Consider the following 23,274-nt stretch of genomic DNA (forward strand, 5'->3'; position numbering starts at 1 on the left):
ATATAGCAGATGGGTCTGCTGCCACTCAGAGGCACCTCAACAGGCTGAAGAAATGAAATGACAAGACATTCAGAAAGTGCACCAAAGGGAAATGTCAAATCCAGCACTTGGGCAGGAATAAAACCATGCCTTTGGTCACACCAGAAATCAATCATATGAAAAGCAGCTTGGAAGAGATCAGCCAGTCACTGTCCTTTTTGTGCAAAGACCAACAGCACCTGGGATTCCATTAGGGAGAGCCTTACTAGCTGTTTAAGGGAGATGCTCCATTCTCTCTAATAAGCAGTGGTGAGATCCCCATTTGGGTGCCTGGGTCCAGTTCTGGGCTTGACACCACAAAAAACCCATGGGTGCATCAGAAAAAATCCACTGAAGCACCACAGATGATGATGGGAACAAAGCACCTGTCATACAAGCAACTCTCTGGGTCTGTTTACTCTCAAGAGGAGAAAGCTCAGCAGGGATCATAACAACGTGTATAAATACCTGATATGGGGAAGTACACAAAATGTAGCCAGACTGTGACTTCCTTGGTGACCCAATAGTGACTAGCAAAGGGATAAAAAGCAACACACAGAAACAGAAATACAAGAAGTTCTAATTAAAACTAGAAAAAGCTTTTTTTTTTTTTTTACTAGCTAGGGTGGTCAAGCCCTGGGATCATCTGCCCAGAGATCTTGCAGTCCTCACCCTTTCAGGTATTCAAAATAGGGAATGGACACAGTTCAGACCAACCTGGTCTGTTTGACCTGCTGTTTCATGGGGTCCACTTGGATTGAATGATCTCCGGAGACATCTTCCAAATTCAACTCACCAGTAATTTCAGAGTTCTGTGAAATTCTCGGCCAAGTGTACCAAGAATTCAGCATCTCTGAAAACATTTATGAACCATTTGCTGCTTTATGAAAACATCTGAACCATTCTTTATTAGTCTCTTTTCCATAACTAGGATTTTCTTGCCAGCCTCCCCACCATTAAATTTCTGGCAGCTGTTTTAATTTGGTACCTCAGTACAGAGGGCTCCATCTTCAGCATTTTGCCAACTGCACCAAGGAGTGCTCTCAGAAGGCTATAATCAAAGCTGGCTGCCTGAACAGTAATGTTCAAAACATGCAAAAGCCATTCAACCAAGACATGCTAAGCCCCCTGAACAGGAAAAGTGGGTAGGAAGGGATGAATCATATGATCTTACCTGCATTAGCAATTCCCTATCTGGACATACACTCTCAATCAAGCCAATCCTCAGTCTGCAGTTACCGGATCAGAAACAGAGTAGGAAGTGCCCTAAGCTTGACCAGAGTTTTAACATCCCCAGCCATGCCTCAGAGGTAAAGTCAACACAGGTCCCACACTGAAATTTTGCAAACCCCACCTCTTAAACCTGATTCTCAACTTAACAAATGCCCTCTTTAGACAGCCTGTTACGGTAAGGTTCCAACAATACTAGAAGCAGAAAGAACCTCTCCAGCTTCAATGCATAGTAAAATTTTTGTGGAATTGCAACCTTATTTGCAGTGCAGAGAACTACGTTATTGAAGCTAGTAAGGCTTCTCAGGAAAGAAGGTATCATTTGATATAATAAGAAAGAAGATTGGTTCTGGTTCTCATAAGAGGTATTACACGCCACAGAACTTTCCTTCAGTCTTAAACAGTATGTAGACCTACTGTAAGCCTCAAGAACCAGTGACAAAAGCCACCTGCCTTTTACTGGTATTAATCAATTCAGACAACATTTTTAAATTAATTATCACCTGAAAAGTACTTACAAGGCCCATTAACAGACCAAAATCATCCTGGTATAGGTCCCTGATCCTTGTAACACTTTTGGAAATCTACACAGAGGATAAGACACTAAGGTATGCATCTTTCCTCGATTCTGAAAACAAAACATTAGTAAAACATTTAGAAACTAAACCCTTCTGAGAACTCAGTAAAGTTTCCACTGTATAAATATTACAGTTTCCACTGTAATATTTAATTAGCATTTTATTTACAATGGACAATATTTTTTTGAAAAACTATTCCCTTTCCCTCCTAGGCAGCAGAGAGAGCATTCAGCTTACCTGAAAATAGAAGAAAGCTTGGCCAAACCAGTAGTGCATGATAGTAATCTGTGCTGCATCAAATTTCAAAGGTCTCCAAATATATTTTGTCATCATTGTCTGAATCAGCAGACAAAACAGCAAGACTGGTAAATTGTGAGGTCTAAATAGAAGAGCTGCTAGTAGAACCAATCCGCTATACACTTCCCATAATCCTGTGCTCTTCATGCTGGAGTCTGTAGAAATAACCTGTGACTTTAGTAAATCTTTAGTGCCAGTGAAGACTATGCCAAGAACAAAGACATAAACAAAACGAGCTTCAGTAATCCCCCTAAAGAGAAAATAAAATTGAAAAAAAAAATTAATAAATAAAACAGAAAAATTAGTTACTTACTAATATCTATTTCAGAGTCTTTCAAGAGAAGTCAAAACCAACCAGTTCTGCCTAACAGGTTAAAATCCAAGGCTAGTATTTTTCAAATCCCTAAGCAATTCCATTACCAAAAAAAAAAAAAAAAAACCAAACCATGTTTTAAGTTGTAAGAGTAATTAGCAGTTACATTATCTTCAAACCACCTATAAATTCATTTGCCTCTTCATTTCCCGTGAAAGCAAGCTTCTGAAGGAAACACAAAACATTGCCCAAAAAAGCTGACAAGGACAAGGACCAGTAAGCTTAAACACTGTGACCTCATATTCTAGAAGTGAAGGGTCTGAGAAACTAAGACTGAAATGGACTACAGCAAGTTACCTGGTCCAATCTTCCTGCTCAAGGCTCAAGCAGTGTCATCCTAGAGCACATTGCACAGGATTGTGTTCAGACAGTTCTTGAGTATCACCTGTGAGGGAGATCCCACAACATCTCCATGCAATCTCTTCCAGTGCCTGGTCACCCTCACAGTAAAGAAGTTCTTCCTCATATTCAGGTGGAACTTCCTGTGCACCAGTTTCTGCCCATTGTCTCTTGTCCCATTGCTTGGCACTACCAAGAAGAGCCTGGATCCATCCTCTGACACCCTTCCTTCAGAGACATTACTGAGGTTGTCTCTCAGTTGTTCTCTTCTCAAGGCTGAACGGGCCCAGCTTCCTCATAAAAGAGATGCTCCAGTCCCTTAACCACTTTCAGAGTTCAGCTCTGGACCCACTCTAGGACCTCCATGTCTCTCTTGTACTGAGGAGCCCAGACCTGGACACAGCACTCCAGATGTGCCTCACCAGGGCTGAGTGAAGGGGCAGGATCACCTCCCTCAACCTGCTGGCAATGCTCATCCTATTCCCCAGGATCCCATTGGCCTTCCTGGCCCCCAGGACACTGTTGGCTCACAGACAGCTTGTTGTCCACCAGGACCCCCAGGTCCTTCTCCCCAGAGCTGCTTTCCAGCAGGTCAGCCCCCAGCCTGTGCTGGTGCCTGAGGTTATTCCTCCCCAGGTGCAGGACTCTGCACTTGCCTTTGTTGAACTTTGGACACTTCTCTGCCCAACTCTCCAGCCTGTCGAGGTCCTTCTGAAGGGCTGCACAGATCTGCCATTCAGCCAGGACCTCAGCGTCCACTCATCCAGTCCACACTTCTTGAGTTTGTCTGTAAGAGTATTGTGAGAGACAGTGTTCAATTCCCTGCTGAAGTCAGGGTAGACAACAACCACTGCTTTCCCCTTGTTCAATCTGGTATTTGTTTCATTGCAGAAGGCAGGCAGGTTGGTCAAGCATGATTTCCCTTTAGGGAATCCAGGCTGACTACTCCTGATCATGTTCTTGTCATTCATGTGGATAGAGCTGGCCTCATTTCAGAATGAGGTGCTCCATCACCTTTCCAGGGACTGCGGTAAGGCTGACTTCTGGATCCTCCTTCATGCCCTTTTTGAAGATGGGGGTGACATTTTCTTTCTTCCAGTCCCGAGGCATCTCTCCTGATTGCTATGACCTTTCAAAGATGATCATTAAAAGCCTCACTGTGTCCATCAGCTCCCTCAGCACCTGTGGATGCTTTCCATCAGGACCCATGAGTTTGCGGATGTCAGGTTTGCCTACACGTTCTCTTACCCAATCCTCCTTGACCAAGGGAAAGTCTTTCTTTCAACATTCTTTTACCATGGTCTCCTGGGTCAGAGATCCCTGGCTGGTCTTGTCAGCGAAGATGAGTACAAAGAAGGCATTCAGTAATTCTGATTTCTCTACGTTCTCTGTTACAGGGGCCCCTGCTCCATCTAGTACAGGGCCCACACTATCCCTGGTTTTTCTTTTGTTTTTCATGTATTTGAAAAAGCCCTTTTTGTTCTCTTTGACGTCCTCAGCCAGTTTTAGTTCCAGATGAGCCTTGGACTTCCTTTCTCATTTCTACCTTCTCTGACAACCTCTCTATACTCATTCCAAGTGGTCTGACCCTGCTTTCACCTCCTGTGTATTTCCTGCTTACACTTCAGTAACGTCAGGAGTTCCTTGATCATCCACACAGGTCTCTTACCCTATTTCCCCAATTTCTTGCTCATCAGGATGTGTCATTCTTAAGCCTGGAGGACATAACCCTTGAATATCAACCAACTCTCTTGGGCCTCTCTTCCTGGCATGGCCTGTTCCCATGGGATACTTCCAAGAAGATATCTAAAGAGGCTAACATTAGCTCTCCGGAAGTCCATGATTGCTTGTTGCCCTGCTTCCTCTTTGCCCAACACTGAACTCCACAATCTCATGATCACTACAGCTAAGGCTGCCCCCAACTTTCACATCTCCAACAAGGCCTCCTCTGTTTGTTGTTAGGAAGTTGAGCAGCACACCATTCCTTGTGGGATCCTCCACTACCTGTGTCAGAATGTTGCCATCAGTGCTTTCCAGAAACCTCCTGAACTGTTTGTGCTTTGTTGTGTTGCTTATCCAGCAGATGTCAGGGTAGTTAAAGTCCCCCACAAGAACCTGTGACTTTGAGGCTGCTTCAAGCTGCCTGTAGAAATCCTCATCCACTTCTTCCTCATCAGGTGGCCTGTAGCAAACACCCACAACAAAATCATCCTAGTCTGCTCTTTTATCCTGACCCATAAGTTCTCGATTATCTCAACATCCACCCCAGATAGAGCTTGATATATTCCAAGTGTTTCCTCACATAGAGGGAAGCTCCACCAATGCACCTTCCTGGTCTCTTTGATAAGCAACGTGTGGCCCTTCATGACAATATTTCAGTCATGCGAGGTACCCCACCATGTCTTTGTAACCTTATCTCTGCCAAGTCTACGTCCACATCTGCCTTCAAATCTAGTTTAAAGCTCTCTCAATGAGCCCTGCTAAATTCTGAGCTAAGATTGCCTCCTTAAGGCAGGTGGACCCCATTTATCATCAGCAGGCTTGGCATCTTATAAACTGACCTGTGGTAAAAACCTTCAGAACTCTGCTGGTAATACCAGTTTCAAAGCCAGGTGTTCATCTGCCTGGTTTTCCAGTTTCTTGCTCCATCAATCCCTGAAACTGGCAGGATAGAAGAGAACACAACTGGTGCTCCAGAGCCCTTGACCAGCTGTCCCCAAGCCCCTGAGGTCCCTTTTGATCATCTGCATCCTTGTTGTTTGGACTTGGGTCATTACCCACCTGGAAAACCAGCAGTGGGTAATCATCAGTGGGCTGCAGCAGGCTGGGAAGTTTCTTGGTGATGTCCCTTACCCAGGCCCCAGAGAGGCAACACACCTCCCTACGGATTGGATCCAGCTGGCACATCAGGCCCTCCATTCCTCTCAAAAGGGAGTCACCAATGACTACTCTTCTTTTTCATAGCTGAGGAGGCTGTGATGTGGGGGGTAAGCTGCTGTGCCATAGGCAGCCTCATCAACCCGGATGGACTGTCACCCACATTCTCATTTCTCCAGTCCTCATTTCCCTGCTTCTCAGATTCCAGGGCCTCATATCTATTGCATATGGACACTTGAGGAGGTGAGAGAGGTCAGGAGGGGTTTCACCTGCCACCCAAAGCAGAAACGCATTTTCACTCCCCTCCACCCCGAGCTCCTTCTGGCTGGTGGTGAGAGGGTGGGGGGTCCATTGCTTCTTGTGAATTGGATGTCAGGTCTGTTTGTCTGAGGCACAGCAGAGTGCGCCTCCACCAGCCAATCTCTTATTACCAGTCTTCCCTATACGTGAGTAATGAGTGAACATGGTCTCCTACATAGTTAACATAATTCACTCAGAAGTGAGGATTCCTGAGTCATCTACACTCAGCAATATGTAGAGGATTAGACCAGGACTCTAAAAATAGTAAAAGCATAGTTATACTCACATAACCAATGTAACTAACTGACCACAAAAAGATGCCACTAGTCAAAATTTCTAAAAGAAGTTTTATAAATATAATTTTTTTTTTCAGTCTTAGGTCACGATCCTTCTCAACCAATTATTAAAAAATAAGCATGAATTCAATCTTTCTTTTCAAATACAGGAAAGAAAAAGCAAGAAGAGAAATAATAAACAAGAGCATTTACATATTCAATTTTCTTTTTGCATGTACAGAACCAAGAAAAAAGGCAAAACCATGACACAACAGTAATGTGATTTTCCTAAACCTGAATACAGTACACTGTTCTGTTGTTTACCTTTCAACGGTTCAAAATTATACTTAACAGCCTATGCAAAAGGGCTTTACTATTTTATTCCCTTACATAGCAACCTTTGTAAAAACCCTGTAATGACCATTGCATTTTTCCTTTAGAGAAAAAAAAATAAAGGTAAAAGCTAGTAAAGTTTAGAGAATTCCTGTGTTTCTGGCTAATGCAGAAATTCAGTGCCCCTTTTCAGTGTCTCTGGTAAGTCTGATGTCATTATTACCACATATTTACTTTGTAAGTAAAACTTTAGGAAATAGCTTGGGGTATTTCCCTATTCAGTAAGTTGAGTGAAAACTGGAATTAACCAGTTGATGGTTAATTCAAACTAGAAAAAGTATCCCTCAGCAAATGCACTACTATTATTTTGTTTGTTTTAGTACACTACATACTCATCTTTTTCTTTGTACAGACTACATTTTTTTTAAAAAATAACAGGTAAAAAGAAGGCCAAATCACTTCTTCACATTTTTTAATTTACAGGTTTTCTTAGTGTAAGCCACAAAAAACACAGAACTCTTAAAATGCCTCTTCTCCCTCATCCACCTCCCAGCAGTTGTCACATTCAGAGAAAATCTTCAGAGAGGGAACAGAGCTTCAGAGCAAAGTTTCTCCATCTTAGAGAAGAATGCACTCACTATGCACGGAAAACACAGTGGCTGCCTACAGCTTTTTCTCATATTACACAAAAATACCTCTACCTTGCACCTGGATCTGGAGCTATTCCAGATCATGAAGACACTGAAGATACCTCTAAACCTATTTAAAGGAAAGTTCTGTGGTTTTGGGGGGCATTTTAAACAGGCTTTTAACACATATATCACATCAACCATCTAAAAAAGACAAGCTAGTATCACTGTGTCAACATGTCACCTATCAATCTACTAAGATTTGCCTACCATCTCTTTGACTAAGACTGGGAGCCTTGCTGAAGATAATGTTTGATGAGTCAGTGATCTTGGGCAAACTATGTCTCCTTATCAGGACTTGTACTTTACTCCTGAGAAGCCCACATATTAGCACATGAGTGGCCACTGCCAGGGAGCATGCTGGAAGCCCTAAGCCAGCCTGTGCTGTGCACTGGTAGGTATTATGGCAGAGACAATGTTCTGATCTGGCAGGCATAGACACATGAGTTCATTTTGGAATGTTTGCTGGTTCATTTTTATGTGAAATAAAAGGCACCATGGTATGGGAGGGAAGCAGAACCTCTCTTCAGATGAGACCCATGTGCCACAGTGTGCCATGGGAAGGTTCACTTGGGGTTTATATAGAGCTCTGACATAACTTAAGTAAATCACTGTGTTCGTTATTTATTTAATGATAGAAATAATACAAAAAGCTTTGTATCTTGTAATAATTGAGATTAATATGCTGACTATAAAATGAACAAGTTTCAAGTAAATGTTTGACTTCAGTATTTAAGTAAAGCATTTATTTCTCTTATTGCATTTTATTTGTGGCTCAATTTCTGTATTTAATGTTCTGTCCCATGCTGCAAGGACAGTATTATTCTCCAAGGATTTTACTCAAACACAAAGCAAAACTAGAGATCACACTCAAAAATCAGGCATGTTTCAAGCATAGACCCAAATCCTGCACACTAAGTAAAGATTATCATTACTTTCTCATGCAGCATGACTAACACACAAAGTTAACTTAATTCTAGTTGTATACTTGTGTTATCTTCAGTATTTGGAGAGATGGAATGTATGTAAATATATCCAGATACACATACAAACAAATATTTCTTGTAAAAATGCCATGTTAGCAAACCTGATCTTCTTTATGTCCTAACATCTTACCCTGCAGGCCTTTTTCCATCTCTACACATCTTGTGAATCTCTGGCCTCTGACTAAGAAGCTCCAACAGAAACCATTTGTATTGATATAAAATTCAAAACAAGTGTGAGAGAAAGTTTATTACATCCAGAAGACAATGGTTTCAACAGCTTCTCTTCCATAATCTCCTACTTCTCATCAAATTTTCCGACTCTGGAAGTTTTCCACAACTCTTTGACATTTAGTAAACCTTGGGGCTGCAGAGCCAGGTGTAAAGCCACTTATCTACATTCCAGAAGTAGTCATTGGTGAAAGAGTTAATAACTTCTTTACAGTTACTGACTAGTTCTTTAGGAAACTTAACATCAAACCAAAAATCCTAGTATGCAGTGTGCTGCACAGGTGAAACCTTGAGAAGCACATGGTTACATCTTGAAAGCCCATGTTATAGAATACTCAACTGCAAAAGCAAGGTATGGAAAAGCAGCTCTCTGAACTACTGCCTAAGCACTTTCGAAACTAAGAAACAGCTAGATGAGCTTGGTTTGCGCTCTGCTAGATGTGGCAAGTCCATCTAAAACAACAAGATATGGCACAGTTTCTTTGTAGCAAAAACATAGGGTATAAATACTAGATTTTCCTCATATTAATTCTTATCTGACTGGCTTCTCATCTGTCACAGTCAAAAGACACTTCATGGGGCTTAAAATTAGGCACACATCACAAAAATTCAGTGCTGGTCACCTACACACTACAGTTCTATTCGTAAGAATGTAATTCCAACCTAGAACATCCCATCCACCTCATCCCCTGACAGCCAAAGCGTTCAACACCTCGCTAGAAACAGTTACTTATCTGTTGATTAACTTACTTGGAAATATCTCTGCCACCATGTTGCCATGGAAATATGACATTTCCAATAGCTGCCCGGTAACTGTAGACTCCCAGGAGCCCGAGTGCCATAGCAATTTTTGAAACTAGGGAGCATCTTCTCTGAACCAGAAAGAAGATCATAAGTAGGGAGACTGCAGCCAGGAAGGAGAGTTCAGATTTATGTTCAGAGCTGGGAAAAAACAAACAAAAAAACCCCTTTTAAAACAGTAATTAGTGCCAAACGCATTTGATAGAGGCTTAGCTACAGCACTGTATTAAATAAACCACATTAATTGATGCAGGAGCAAATTAATCACTGCAGTGGTACCTGTTATGAACTTTCTAAGAGGTATGGTAAAATATTTTAGTATTTTTAGAAAAGCAGTTTTATTAATGAGGTTTTCTATTCGAGCATGCATATTTAGAAGTGTAATTATTGTGTTCCACCATATGCTAGTTATTTTGTTAATTATATAAAAACTGAGATGCATATTGCATAATGGAAATGAGTCTACTGCTTTTAAACTAGGGGTTTGTTATTTATACATTTTTTTTTAAGTGTGTTTTGCTTATACTACAGCATTTCATTTTCTAGCACAACAGAAAAGATTTTTGCACTACAGGATTAGAACTATTCTGTCTTTTGAAATAACTGCATATGTATTTGTTTAATTTTAGACACATTAGCTACCCTACTACCTATAGAATACACTACCTACCCAAAATGACCAAAAATATACTTACATAGTTTAAAACACACACACAAACTCATTAGCACAATATGATTCCCTTATGCAACTACGGCACCTCGTACTGTGTCAATACATACAAGAGATAGACACAAAATCTGCATCACTGGCAGAGAAGATTACAGATACAGTTTGTTTGTTTGTTCCCCTGCATCCTAAATAGGCAACACTCGTTCCAGAATCAAGGGCATTTCACTGAGCATGCTGCCAGTGTTATGTATTTAAATCTTCAGTAATATGAATTAGCACTGCAAAATGTAAGGGGTAAGGCAAAGATCTGCAACCATCCCCTAACACGTAGTTTCAGTAAGCCTACTGTAGTACAAGAATTGCCAACCCATGCCTCCTGAAAATACTCCCAGTATCCCAAATGATATAAAACCACTAATTTTGTTACATTTGCTTTGAGTTAAGAACATCATGTAGATTTTGAGAGCTAAGGGCTCCATCTTCTGTTTTCCACAACTCAAAATCCCATGATAAAAGATCACTAACTTCAGGAAACTAACAGTGTGCCTGGGCTGTTACCTGCATTGAATCTAATCACATCAAATTCCAATTTTATCTCTGATTTAATAAAAATTACTGTACTTCAAACAGGTTTGCTTTCCTATTCCTTAGTATACACTTTATCAGGAGCTTGATCAATGTATGTTCCAGCTATCGTGCTTGAAAAGTCACAGAGGAAAGGTTGCAGGGCAGATAAATTGTCACATCAGTTCTGCATGCAGGACCCAGTCACGTAGTTCATACACCTTAACAAGACTCCCAAGAGATGCACTGCTCTCTGAAAGCCAGGGGTGAAAAGTGAGAGGAATAAGATCTAGAATGCTATGAGACAGAAAATGTAGTCTTGATGTTTCTCCTCACAATTGTTCCTCTACAGAAGGAGACAGCAGAAGCAGTGAATAGATTCCTGCAGCAAGCTGTGAAGGTAACTCAAGCACCACTTCCTTTATGATCAAAACATAATTAACTAATCTAGTAGACACTAAACCTTTCAAATGAGCATTACAGAAAATTTTAAGTCTTCAGGTCATATTCTCCTCGGCTATTCATTGTATGAGAGCAAGACAAATCAGGGATAAATAACAGTACATCCTCATCATCATCATCTTTGTCTCTTTATCTAAAAAATTCAATACACTTTGAGTTTGCATACTTGACCCCTAGCACAGGGACTAATACACATCTCATGTCCAGGTTTTCTGGTAACAGTCCTCCGTGATCTCCATTTGGAATTTTTTTGAGCCATACAAAGTTGTTTAAAAAACCCCTACCTGAGTGTTTCATAGCATTTGCTGAAGAAACAAGAAAAGGATTTACAGCAAGCAAAGTCAGGTCAGCACAAATCACCTACAGTTTCAAAGTTTTCCAGCCAAGGTTCTGACACTTAGGCAGCTAAAAGCATATGTAATTAGCATATATTTTGAAAGGAGATGGTAGCTGCTGAACACAGAGTCCAGTCATTTAGCAAAGTCCTAAATGATTTTGATAGTCTGCTCACAAACACATGCACAAACAAGCTACTCTGATCTCAGCTGCAATGTAGTGGGTTTTGCACAAACCACAAAATTGAAAGCGAAGAACCAATAACTTCCTGAAAGAAAACCTGTTGAGAAGTGAAGGAAAAAAGATAACTTTGGCTCTATCTTTCTACTGTAACAGCTTGTGGTCTACATTCATACTTCTGGTAATAGAATGAAGGTTGAAGACATTTTCTTCCACTGCTTGGACTTCACCTCATTACTGTAAATACAAGTAGAGTGAAAGGCATTACAAATGTGCATGATTAATAACTTAGGTATATATGGCCTTTTTAATTGTTTCTTTCATTTTACAACTGGATACATAGAAGTCACAAGGTGTGCTAGCTTTGAGGGGAAGGGCATTGGGGATGGTTAAGTACATTAGTAAAAGAAAACATTATCATCTTCCCATGCTGACGCTTCTTGTCACTTCTCTTCAAGCTGACACTGCCATGTAGCAGCTCTGACAGCTTTCAAGTATCAGCACTGACCAAGATTAACAGCCAAATAAAGCTGAGTACCAACCAATAAAAAAGAAAACCTGATTTCCAGTGAGATTTAGATTGCATGTTTTCTTCCACTTCATCTACTGTCTGATTTTCTTTTGCTCTTTTTCCCAACAAAGTATTTTTCAGGTTTCACAGTCTGTCTGCAAATAACAAAAGAACACTTTCCTTATTTCAGCACTGCTGAATACATTCCTAGTAGCCAATTTCAACACACTATAGGTAGGATTGATTTTCTGTGTTTTGATGCTTACATCAAACAGGAAAACCTGAACAACAGGGCCTCTGTCTCAAATGTTGAGCCTCTTAAGCATTGTCTAGTTAAGCAAAATACTAGTCTGAGCATGAGCACAGATGTCCAAAAGATCAATACAGGGGAATAAAAAAAGAGGGCCATTTGTTCATTAGTTTGTCTTTGAGACAAGGCTGGCTAGAAAAGGCCTAAGCAGCCTGAACTCAAACTAACAAGGGCTAAGTAAGGGCTAATGATCTAAGTAAGGTTCTAAATTCTTATTAGCAAAAAACATGCTATTAAGACATAACTATGCCAATTAAACTAATACTAAAAATAGAATAACTATCAACCTTACAGACTAGCAAAGCACTTTGGGAAGAGGAGTAAGTGCTTTATGCAACTCAGTTTATCACCAACTTTCAATTCATGCTACAAGGAAAACACATAATCTCAACCCTGATCAAATCACTAGGGAAACAGACATTTCTACAACCCTGTTATTGTGTGAAGGAAAAGGAACACAGATGTTAAAACCTGCAACCAAAGAAAATGCAAGCAAGCTGGCCAAACAGGAATTCCCAGACACTTTACAGACCACAGGATGTGTAAAGATTTAGTTGCATCATTGACTAATCTTTCTAAAGCTTGTTCAGTGAGCCATAACAGAGACAAGAACTCAACTACATCCCATTACTCAAGTCCAAAAACTGTAATACTTCAAATACTACTCATCTTTTAACCCTATATTGCAACTGAAGTATCTGTCAGCATGGAGACATACATAATATTCTCCTGTTAGGCTGAAAACTGCTCCTTTGTTTTAAATCAGGATGTAGCTCCACAGCAGCATGAGCCAACCTGTGCCAGGGCTGCCAGGGTTCCATTCTTTCACCTGCTCCCCAGGCACAGCAGAAGTAGTTACACCTGTCCTGGGTTGCAGTGTATTCTATTACCATCCCCATCAGCTGTTGAAATCAGGTGGGGCAGGGTTTCCTTGCCTCCTCCCCCCAGACTGTCTTTCTGTTAATGGCCCATCATTATCCTGCCGCCTGACTCAGAGATAACTCCCTCTGGACTATCTTCTGTTAATGAGCCTAATCAACACTTGGCCTCATGACTCATTACCCCATTGTGAGATGCTCCACCCAGAGGGAGGAACCAAGCATCCCATCGTGGATATAATCTGGGACTCTCAACACCAGAGGGAACTCTTTCCACTGGATTTCCAGAGGACAGGAGCTACACAGCCACCACTGGACCTTCTGAGGAGGAGCAGACCCTTTTTTCTACAGGATCACTTCTCCCAGACTGCTACCACCACCCTGCCTAACAGGGACTCAGGTTGTATCTTGACTCTGTCAGTTTGAACCAGTGTTTTCTTTTAGTTTTTTCCCCCTTTTTTTAAATTTCCCCATTAAGTTGTTATTCTGACTTGGTGCCTCCCACTGGCTTGTTTTCAAACTAGTACACATCAATGGAAGGGAGAAGGCAGAACTGTGACAGTGACAGTCCTAATCACACATCCTCTTATCCTGCCATGGCACAACACTCTGGACTGTTGCATAATCTTTTTAAGCCTCCCAAAGTACAGGGTCGGGAATCACTGCTTCTTTCTCAATTAGATTTGAAAGGCAAGGAGGTTTTTTTAAGGAATGCTTGACAGTGGCAGAAAGAAAAATCTGTATGTCTGCAACACTTCAAAAGATCCAGATATTTCCACATTCTCTTCTTACAGTAATCTCAACAGCAGCACTGCTGACTTGTACACTCTTCCCGTCCTGCATTCCTGTTACCAAGCCAGCCCATTTGCCTGTGAAGACTGATGGTAAATCAGAGTGAGAAGTGATCCAGCTGAAAGCCAAGAGTTTCTCATGCTATCTTGAGTTATTTTTCCAGACACGTCTATTCAGTGATTTAGTTCACCATACTGACACAGGAACACATAAAATACAGGGCAAGTGAGGCAAGCAGAAAGAGAGCAGGTTCCTTGCCTTGTATGGCAAAAGCTCCTACAGTATACTGTTTTAGCCAAATAATCAGTCATAGCCTAAGAGTATAGCTGTAGAATCTTCTCTCTTCTACCTGCTTCAAGACCCAAGCAAATACACTCAATGTGAGGCCACTTTGATAGTGAACAGAGGAAGAAATTCGCCTGTAAAATTCTGATGTTTTTGTTTTGATATCTAGCTGCTGTACTTCAGCCTTACTGAAGGGGGAGGCAGACAGCTTTAATAATAGGGTTGTGATGGCTTTATAAAGGACAATACTTTATCAACCTGACAGATTTTTGTGATGAGATAAACTCAGTGGAAGAGCATAAAGCAGGCATTGTTGTTTCTCTGTGCTTTAACAAGGCTTTTAACTCCAGCTCCCGTAACATCCCCATAGGAAATCTCATGCTAGAAAAGTGGACAGTTAGGTGGACTGGAAAGTACTCAAATGATGGATTCACAGGGTTGCCATAAGCAGCACAAAGTCCACCTGGAGACCAGTCACTCTCTGTCAACCCCAGGACATATGGGTTGGCCCCCACTGGGGCCTATACTGTTTGATGTCTTCACTAATGACCTGGGCGATGGGGCAGTGCTCCCTCCACAAGTCTGCACACAATACAGAACTCAAAGGCCCCTTGATAGGCTGGAGAAATGGACCACCAGGCATCTTACGAAGTTCAACAAGGGCAAGAAGCAAGTCCTGCACCTTGGAACAAATAGCTACACACATCAGGACAGACTGGGGGCTGTCCAGCTTTTCAGAGGTGACTCTGAGTGCCTGGGTGGACCCCAGCTCGACAGTCAGCACACAACATGCCCTTGTAGCAAAGGCAACCAACAGCATTTGGAGCTGCATATGAAGAACATTACCAGAAGACAGAGAAAGGTTATTACTTACTCTGTGTTCAGCCAGGGGTCCAGTTATGCATTACCCACTACAGAGAAAGATATGGACATAATTCAAATCCACATTAATTCCAATCCACAGGGACAAAAATCAAACACAAAAATAGCCTCCTCCCTTCCTTGTCCCCCCTCCTTCCTCAACAACAACAAAAAAAACCACAGAGTAAGACAGAACAGGTGTAAAAAACCTTGGGTCTACCTGAGCGGGTTGCTTCTACATTCCTGACAGGCAACAGTGTTACAGCTGGGCACACAGGATTTCCCACTTTTGTTATAAATCAGGAAGCACCTGGTCTACCTGCAGTCTACACTCCACCTGTGTTATCTCCCTGAGGCACCCACAGCCCAAGGCTGTAAAACGTTTCACTGCTCTACAGGCATACTTAGCGCCACAAAATCAGAGGTGGGAGCGTATTAAAGTGAGACAGGATCTTTGAAAGTTAAGTCCATAAATGCACACACAATTATTAGAAGTCTGGTAACATTTCCAAGAGTCAATAAACATCTCTGGGGGACCACATGAGTAAAAGCATATATTTGATATATTTGAAGCAAACCAAATTTTTCAGCTTTATCAGGTCCTTGTTTCATGGCTTTGTAGCACCAGCACACTCCAAAGAAAAGGACTGACAGTCTGAAGAAAAAATCTGGCTCAGGACATTATTGGGCAAATAAATCTTTCACAGATGCTCAGGATTAATTGTAAAAATCCTCACAGTCACACCAAATTACATCTCATACTGTTCACACATTGGCTTAGCACACAATGAAGGAGTGAGTTACCTATCACACAGTCTTGATGTAGGAAACACAACATTTTTTCCTCATTTCCTCCCCTCAAGAGCAAAAATGCATGGTAAAAACTCTGGTATAGAACAATCGCTATAATACGATAAATTCCCTCATAACTCATGTTTTTCAGCACTCATGCCTGTCACTGCAATTAGCATTTCATCTGTGAGGCTGCCAATAAAAAACAAGTCTCATATTAGTCCATTTGCTCATGTAATTTTTAATGAATGACGAATGACATTTCATCCAGGCATTGTAAGATACTGGCAAGAAATCTATTTATATTACACAGCAGAGCCTCTTCATCTGCTGTTTCCAAAACCCTGACTAGACAGTCAAAAAGTATTGCTTCTCCATGTACCAACTGAACTACATGAAACAGTTCAAGTATCACTGAATAGTAACTGTAGTTCTCATAAGTACTGAAAGTATTAGAAAAAGCAGAAGCCCTTCTCCGCTGTACCTTCAGTTATAAAAAAGTCCTTTTCTAGTTTATCATATTACATACACTCAAAAAATTCCTTCAGCTTTTCACTCACACATTACAAGCATGTGATAGACAAGGGAGAATTCTATGTGTGGCATCTTCTCCTGTGACTTCATAAAGTTTGGAATTATGCAGAACCTTACTGTCTTGAATTTCAAGAGTTTAATTCTATTAAGTGATTTTTAATTTCTCAAACCAGACACTGTTGACTTATGTAAGGAAAATATTTACTTTTTGCTTCTGATAAACCTATCATGTATAATTGGCATTAATTAGATAAGTCATGGTGCAGGGCAAAGATTATAAACTATTGATAACACACAAGGAATTACTCCTGCATGAAATAGAAATGAAAAATTTCTTATGTCACTTCACTGTTTATCTGTTTTGTATGTCTGCAGCACTTTCTGGTCAGAGACCATACAGAAATATATACATATTTCACCAAATGAAACACACATTAATTTTTAAATGAGGCAGAAAGTGTGAAAATAAATCAGATACCCACCTTGTCAACCAGTGTCCAAAGTCTGGCCGATGAGCCCACTGGACACCTGTCTGATTCAAGGATCGAAGCAGCCGACAGCAAATAAGGATGATCCATGGAGTTGCTACACTTATCCACTTATCTGATCCTTTTACGAATTCAGATGAAGAGGTGGCCTTGCCCAGTTTTGAATTACTTGCTGCTGGAATGTCTATATTCTTGTACTCAGAGGTTTCCCCAATACTATCAAAATTTTGTTCCACATTGGTGCTATGTTGAGGGTCACATTCTTTCAGAAGAAAATAATTTCTACAAAGTTCCTGACACAGCACCAAACAAAGAGTATTGATAAGGAAATACCAGGTTTGATGTTCCTCTTCTATAAAACTGCTTGCCCCCAAGCTCAAAACATGGCCAATAGTTCCAGCCAGAATCAGCACATCTATTTCTGACCAGCTAGAACTGGACACAGTAGGATTCTGTAAACAAACAAACAAAAAAGCCATGGTGAAGGAGTAAAAATTTCATTTGTAAGTATTCATAGAGTGCTTACAGCAATGAAAACAAAATATACAGCAGGATAACATTTCTATCTTAAGAAATCTCAAAAATTTATAGAAGAATCATTTCAGTTAAGCATACTTAGCACTACAACATAGTAGTAATTTTTAAAACTGCATTTTGTTTAAGGAATAAAACTTCTCTATGAATAAACATCACAACTGTACAGATTAAGATTCCCTATCACCCTGTAAGTTCATGCCCTGTTGCATATTTGTAGAAGTAAAAATAGAAATCCTGCAGAAATCAAACCTGAGATATAGATAATAGGTACTTCTCTAGTAGTTCAAATCCGTGATATCTTCAACTCAATATAGTGACAGCCTTCACTACTCAAGTTAACAAAGTTACTGCCTGATGGCACTCCTTGACCTTGCTTAGCTTGAAATGAGTCTTTCATCATAAAATCTACTTTAAATCTTTACCTTTTTATTATTTATTCACACACCATGCCTATCTAAAACCACAATATTTTTTGTCTAATGCCTCCATTAGGTCAATTTTCTGTTCTCAGCAGCTAATTGGAATTGCCTTATCATCACTACCTTCAATGACAGGGCTTAAGATAAAGCATAAAGGCATGAGGAAGTTGAGAGCACCTGGTTCATTGATGTTATCAGGTAAAGAACCTTTTCAGCACACAGCAAAAGCTATAAAAAGACCACACAGAGACACAACCATGATAAGTAAGCACTAAGGGAGACCATAAAGATGACCAAAACTCTTCAGCCATTAACTGACAGGGCAGTAAGAAATCACAGGCATAGCTCTGAAGAGCATCAGTCTGGACTCTGTAACAGGTAAGTGGGAAGTGACAGTACATGGGTGTTACAGATATCCAATGGCACCTGTGGATCTGTACCAACTCATAAAGCAAAGCTTCAAGAAAGCGTCAAGGGTGGGGAAGAGGAGGCGATGAGGAACATGCTGGAAACAGGGGCAAAGTAAGAGGAGAAAGGGGAAAGTTACATATAAGCAGGAGTCAGTGCTCTTTTCTGACTGAGCCCTGTGCCTGGTCTCTGTGGCCTATCCTGTCTTATTAAATCTTCTCCTATCTTTCTGTGCAACTCCACACCCTGTCCCAAATGTGGGTGTTGCGAGACACCACTGCAAGTAGCTGGGGACAAGCCTGCATGTCAGCAACCTGAGACCAGAGCAAGTAAAAGCAGGTGCCAGCAGCTGCAGAGTGATCATGGGTCACCGGACCCACACATCTGCAGTGCCATGACTGCAGCATGTGCCAGAGTCACTGGAGAGGGTACTACTGGCCACCAGGACCATAAGCCCAAGGTGCCAGCAGCTGGAGGGATCAGAGTACATACAAGACAGGTAAGGGTGTCAGCAACGGGAAAAGAGACAGTGGATCACCAAGCTTGTAGGACAGCATTATTAACTGGAGGGCCCAGAGTACACACCTATGTGTGGGTGGTCACAGGGCGACTGACTGGAAACACCTGTCTGTTTAACCTCCCCTCAAAGTCAGAGCCAGAGGTGGGGACAGTGACCTAGGATGGGCATGCACAGCTGTGCTCCAACAGCAAGGCAAGACAAACACCCCAGCCCTAGAGGACAGCAGGAGCTTCCTAACATACCTTAACAAATAGGATAATATACATACTTGTGAAGAATTTTGGGAAAGACACTGTCGAAAATCATACATTACTATTTAATTTTCTCTATTTTTGCTCTATTAGAGAATATCATAGAGCATCTCTTAAACTGGTATTTTAAGCACCTAATAAAACAAAAATTTAAAAGCCAGATCTAAATTACTGCATGCCATTTTTACTCCAGAACAAAGATCTCTGAAACTACTTTCACATTTATTTCTTTAACTGTGTATTTTAACCACATCATCCTCCTACATTTGACCTATGAACAAACTTTAAAAAAAATCTTGAATATTCACAGGGGTAAATTTCACAGAGAACATGCTACATTAAAAGATGCACAGTGTACTAAAATTCCTGCACGGTATAAATCATGTTGAAAGAAAATTGAAACAAACTGACGTTTGAGCAGGTAACAAGAGAGCAGGTATAAACAATACCAGTATCTCTGAGCATCTTAGATGCAAATCTCACTTGTGTTTATGACTTACTGACAGCAGCATACATATTTTTGTTCAATAACCAAGAGTATGTAATACAGAGAAGACAACAAATACACAATGCAAGAAGATAGTTAACATTACTAGAAATTTTGCTTTAGGGGAAAAAAACTTTTGCAAAACCGAAATTTTATGAGACCTGTGAAAGAATGCAGGAGCTATAGCTACAAATATAAACTATTCACATCTCCTTCATTTCTTGTGCTGTTAAAGAATACATTACACCAAAGTCATTTCACTTAAAAGAAACCAACAACACAAACAAACAAACAAACACACAAACACACAAACAAAACCCCACACAACCAAAAAAGTCCCTATGAGGTTACACACAACAATAATGGGGGAAAAAATACTAATAATCTGAAAAAATGCCCAGTTTCAATCTAAATTTACTAGCATTTGAAATTTCTTTGCTGTTCTAAAGACCACTCAGGTTTGTTTAGTATGCTATTCTGAAAAGTAAATACCATAAGCTGGTATTTGGAACAAAAGGACAAGGTTGTCTGTGCAAAGACCAAAGAGCATGAAATTCACAAAGCTGAGACAAGAACAGTACATGACTGATCTTCAGCAAGTTTAAATTCCAATAATTCTACCATGCTGACCTTAAAGATCTTGGCTAACTAAATAAATGAGCATGTAAGCACCATCTGCTTGCAGAGACAAAGGAATCTGAGATCCTAAATAAATAAGAATGAACAAGTCTGTGATATAATTTGTCTTCTTTGTAAGACAAAACATAAAATCTATAGAAGGATTGGTATCTTGTACCTGGTTGCTGTCAGCAACTGATATGAAAACTGAAGAAGTGATGCATTATCAATGGGGAACATACAAAAACCTCATTAAAATGATGGCACTAATGTGAAATGTCCCAGGATTAGAAATCCGTATTTCTTGCCTGCTTGTCTCTTACAACTTCAGTGAAAAGAGAAAAAAAATGACTCTTACATTCACATCAAAGGATTAAAATTGAATGACATTTACTGATAAACCACATTTCAGATCAGAGTTAAATCACTACACAAAATTAAAAATTATGATGCTATTATAATCTCCTGAGACTTGATAATCTTAAGAAATTCTGGAAATACCTCCATCAAAGTTTTCTAAATTTATGTCTAATCCCTTATATATGAACTGCGCCTTATTAGGAATGCCATGAGTATGGTGTCATATACAGTCTGACCTTAGATTACTTAGATTGTACCTAGTTTTTAGATTTGGTTTAAAGGCACTGAAACGTAGGTCTTACTCTGATACTCACAGCTCTGTTTTCCCAGCTGCTGAACATGTCCAACCCTCACAAACTCAGCAGACACTCCAGATACTAAAAAACCTGTATGACTCTCAGCTTGTTTGATATCTTGGCAAACAATACAGAATCTTTTGTTTAGAAATTTTTAAATCCCAGGCTGCAAATGATGTACGCATATCATCTCCCAAACCAAGGCAGCTTCAACAACTGGTAGCACTAGTATTCAAGCAATACAGAAACTGACCTCTCTGCCCTGTCTTTGAACATACCTTGCTAGCTTGCAGAAGTGCCAGTACATAAATGATGGAATATATGCACCTTTGACCATTAAATTTTGAAACTTCTTCACTTTGAAATAAGACCTCCTGTAGTCTATGTTCTGAGTCTTATTCCAGTTATCAGGGGTTTTTATTTTGTTAACCATCCACAGTCAATGCCTGAGAAATTCTGCAACTACATTTCAGGTGAGAAACATTCTGTTTTTCATGCTCACAATTTAAACACTTGTCAATATGTTCCCTTCTGATACTTGAGCTCCCAGAACCCAGTCTTGATTCTCCATGATGGTAACTTTTCCATGACAAAGTACTACAGATCACAGATGCTCCTACATTTTCACAGTAGTTTGGGATCATTTTTGAAAGCTATCTGGTAAAGACACCACCCAATCAGCTTTCTTCTCCCCAAGTCAAAAAATGCCAAAAATATTTTAGGTGCAATTGCATAAAAATGTAACATTGTTCAACTCATCAAGAATATCAAACAAAGGAGGAAAACCAAAAATACTGTTAAATGAACAGGTGCTTTAAAATAAACAGAAAGAAGGACATTTTGTAGATGTAATAAAAACCCACTAAAATTCTGCATAATGAAAATTCTCAAGACCTCTACTTGATAAGCCTTAACTTTTGTGTTCTAGTTTCAAAAAAAAAGTTCGTTTTTATTTCTATCAGAAATGGGGGGAAAAAAACCACAACTAGTAGTAGTAAATAACACACTTCAATCAACTACCAAGCAATTACACTGAAACTATGAACAAGAAGTTAAAATTTTTAACATTTTCTGGAATTCATAAAGGGCTGCAAAACTATTTAAAGCCTGAAGTATCATTAAAAGAAGGGACTGGTGCTGCTAGAAACATAGCAATCAGAATCTATAAATAACAGTCAGGAAGCAGATGCTAACACTGCCTGCACTGGTCTTCAGAAAATTCATGAACTTGGTAATCAGTTTCTATATTCAGCCACAGTGGGGAAAAAAAAGCATTACAAATGAGAAGCACTTCAGAGAAATCTCTAGATGTGAACGGAAACAATTTGAAGGAAGAAAGCTCTGAAGCCATTAACAGGAGAGCTTATCTTAATTACTTTTAAAATACCTACATTTTATCGTAGAGCTTCAGCTTAGAAAAGGCTTTTTAGGCTTTTTTTTTTTTAACCAGAAAGACCACGATTCAGGATTCTACTCCCACCATTAGAAGACCAGGGCTTCAGAATTCTTTTAGAAGTCAACCCCACACGCAGATTCACAATGTGGAGATGTACAGGTCACAAAACACTTAGATTCAGAGATATTTTAGCATAAGTGATACTCATAACTCACACCGCAGGCCCTTCGAGATCAACACACAGCATATAAAAACAATCTGTTTCTCCCCCAAAATCTAGGCATTCTACTGGAAAGGTGATGAAAGGCAGAGATGAATGTTTGGAACACATTTGCATTACGAGCAGCACCAGATTTATACACAGCTCCTTTCACCTTCTCCAGACTCCGTTTTTGTCTAAACAGTGACCCAAAACAACCCCACCATAACATTCTACAGCAGCCCTGAGACTGGTAAAAATATTAATGAGAACCAAGACACTGCTTTTATACATGTCTGGAATTAAGTTACTATGTAACTAAACCTACGAAATATTTCAAGCTTTCTTTGGAACTTGAACAGAGACAGCAAAGCCTCCCTGACTGATGAGATGAGACATACATTCAGAAATTCAGTCACTTATGGAATAGGAGTGAAGACAGGATGACAAAAATGTGTTTCTACAGGTCTGAATACAAAGTCATGTCTGCCTCAATCAGAATTATTATTGCCTATACTTCATAAGACATACTTAAGCTTCCCACATTTTCAGATATATCTCAGACAGGAATATGATCACGGACCAACCGGGGATGGAGAATCCAGTATTTTTTATTTCTATCTGCCCCAGCCCTGAAAAAACAAACACACATACAAATCTGGAAAATGTTGCTGAAAATCTCATTTGTGTATTATCAACTTGAAGCAGATTATCTCAGTGTGGTGAGACACTACAATAGGTTGCCCAGAGAAGCTGTGGATGCCCCATCCCTGGAAGTGTTCAAGGTCAGGCTACA

General features: G+C 40.2%; 1 protein-coding gene across 5 annotated transcripts in view; it reads right to left on the reverse strand.

The window, feature by feature from the left end:
• The window catches only part of PIGG (phosphatidylinositol glycan anchor biosynthesis class G), an 82,212-nt gene that overhangs the window by 37,257 nt on the left and 21,681 nt on the right, over positions 1–23,274 (reverse strand). For 2 of the 5 annotated variants that reach the window (XM_008634546.2, XM_017735387.1), the window contains exons 8-10: positions 16,982–17,439; positions 9,274–9,465; positions 2,064–2,373 (exon numbers count right to left, since the gene is read on the reverse strand). In XM_008634546.2, the coding sequence (XP_008632768.1) occupies positions 2,064–2,373; positions 9,274–9,465; positions 16,982–17,439 (960 nt within the window). Of the gene's footprint in view, positions 1–2,063; positions 2,374–2,514; positions 3,623–9,273; positions 9,466–15,186; positions 15,224–16,981; positions 17,440–23,274 lie in introns of those variants that run through there. The other 3 variants (XM_017735388.1, XM_017735389.1, XR_001862337.1) reach the window with 3 other exon arrangements.

This window comes from Corvus brachyrhynchos, unplaced genomic scaffold (assembly GCF_000691975.1).
Source record: "Corvus brachyrhynchos isolate BGI_N302 unplaced genomic scaffold, ASM69197v1 scaffold22, whole genome shotgun sequence".
In the NCBI taxonomy this organism is placed as follows: domain Eukaryota; kingdom Metazoa; phylum Chordata; class Aves; order Passeriformes; family Corvidae; genus Corvus; species Corvus brachyrhynchos.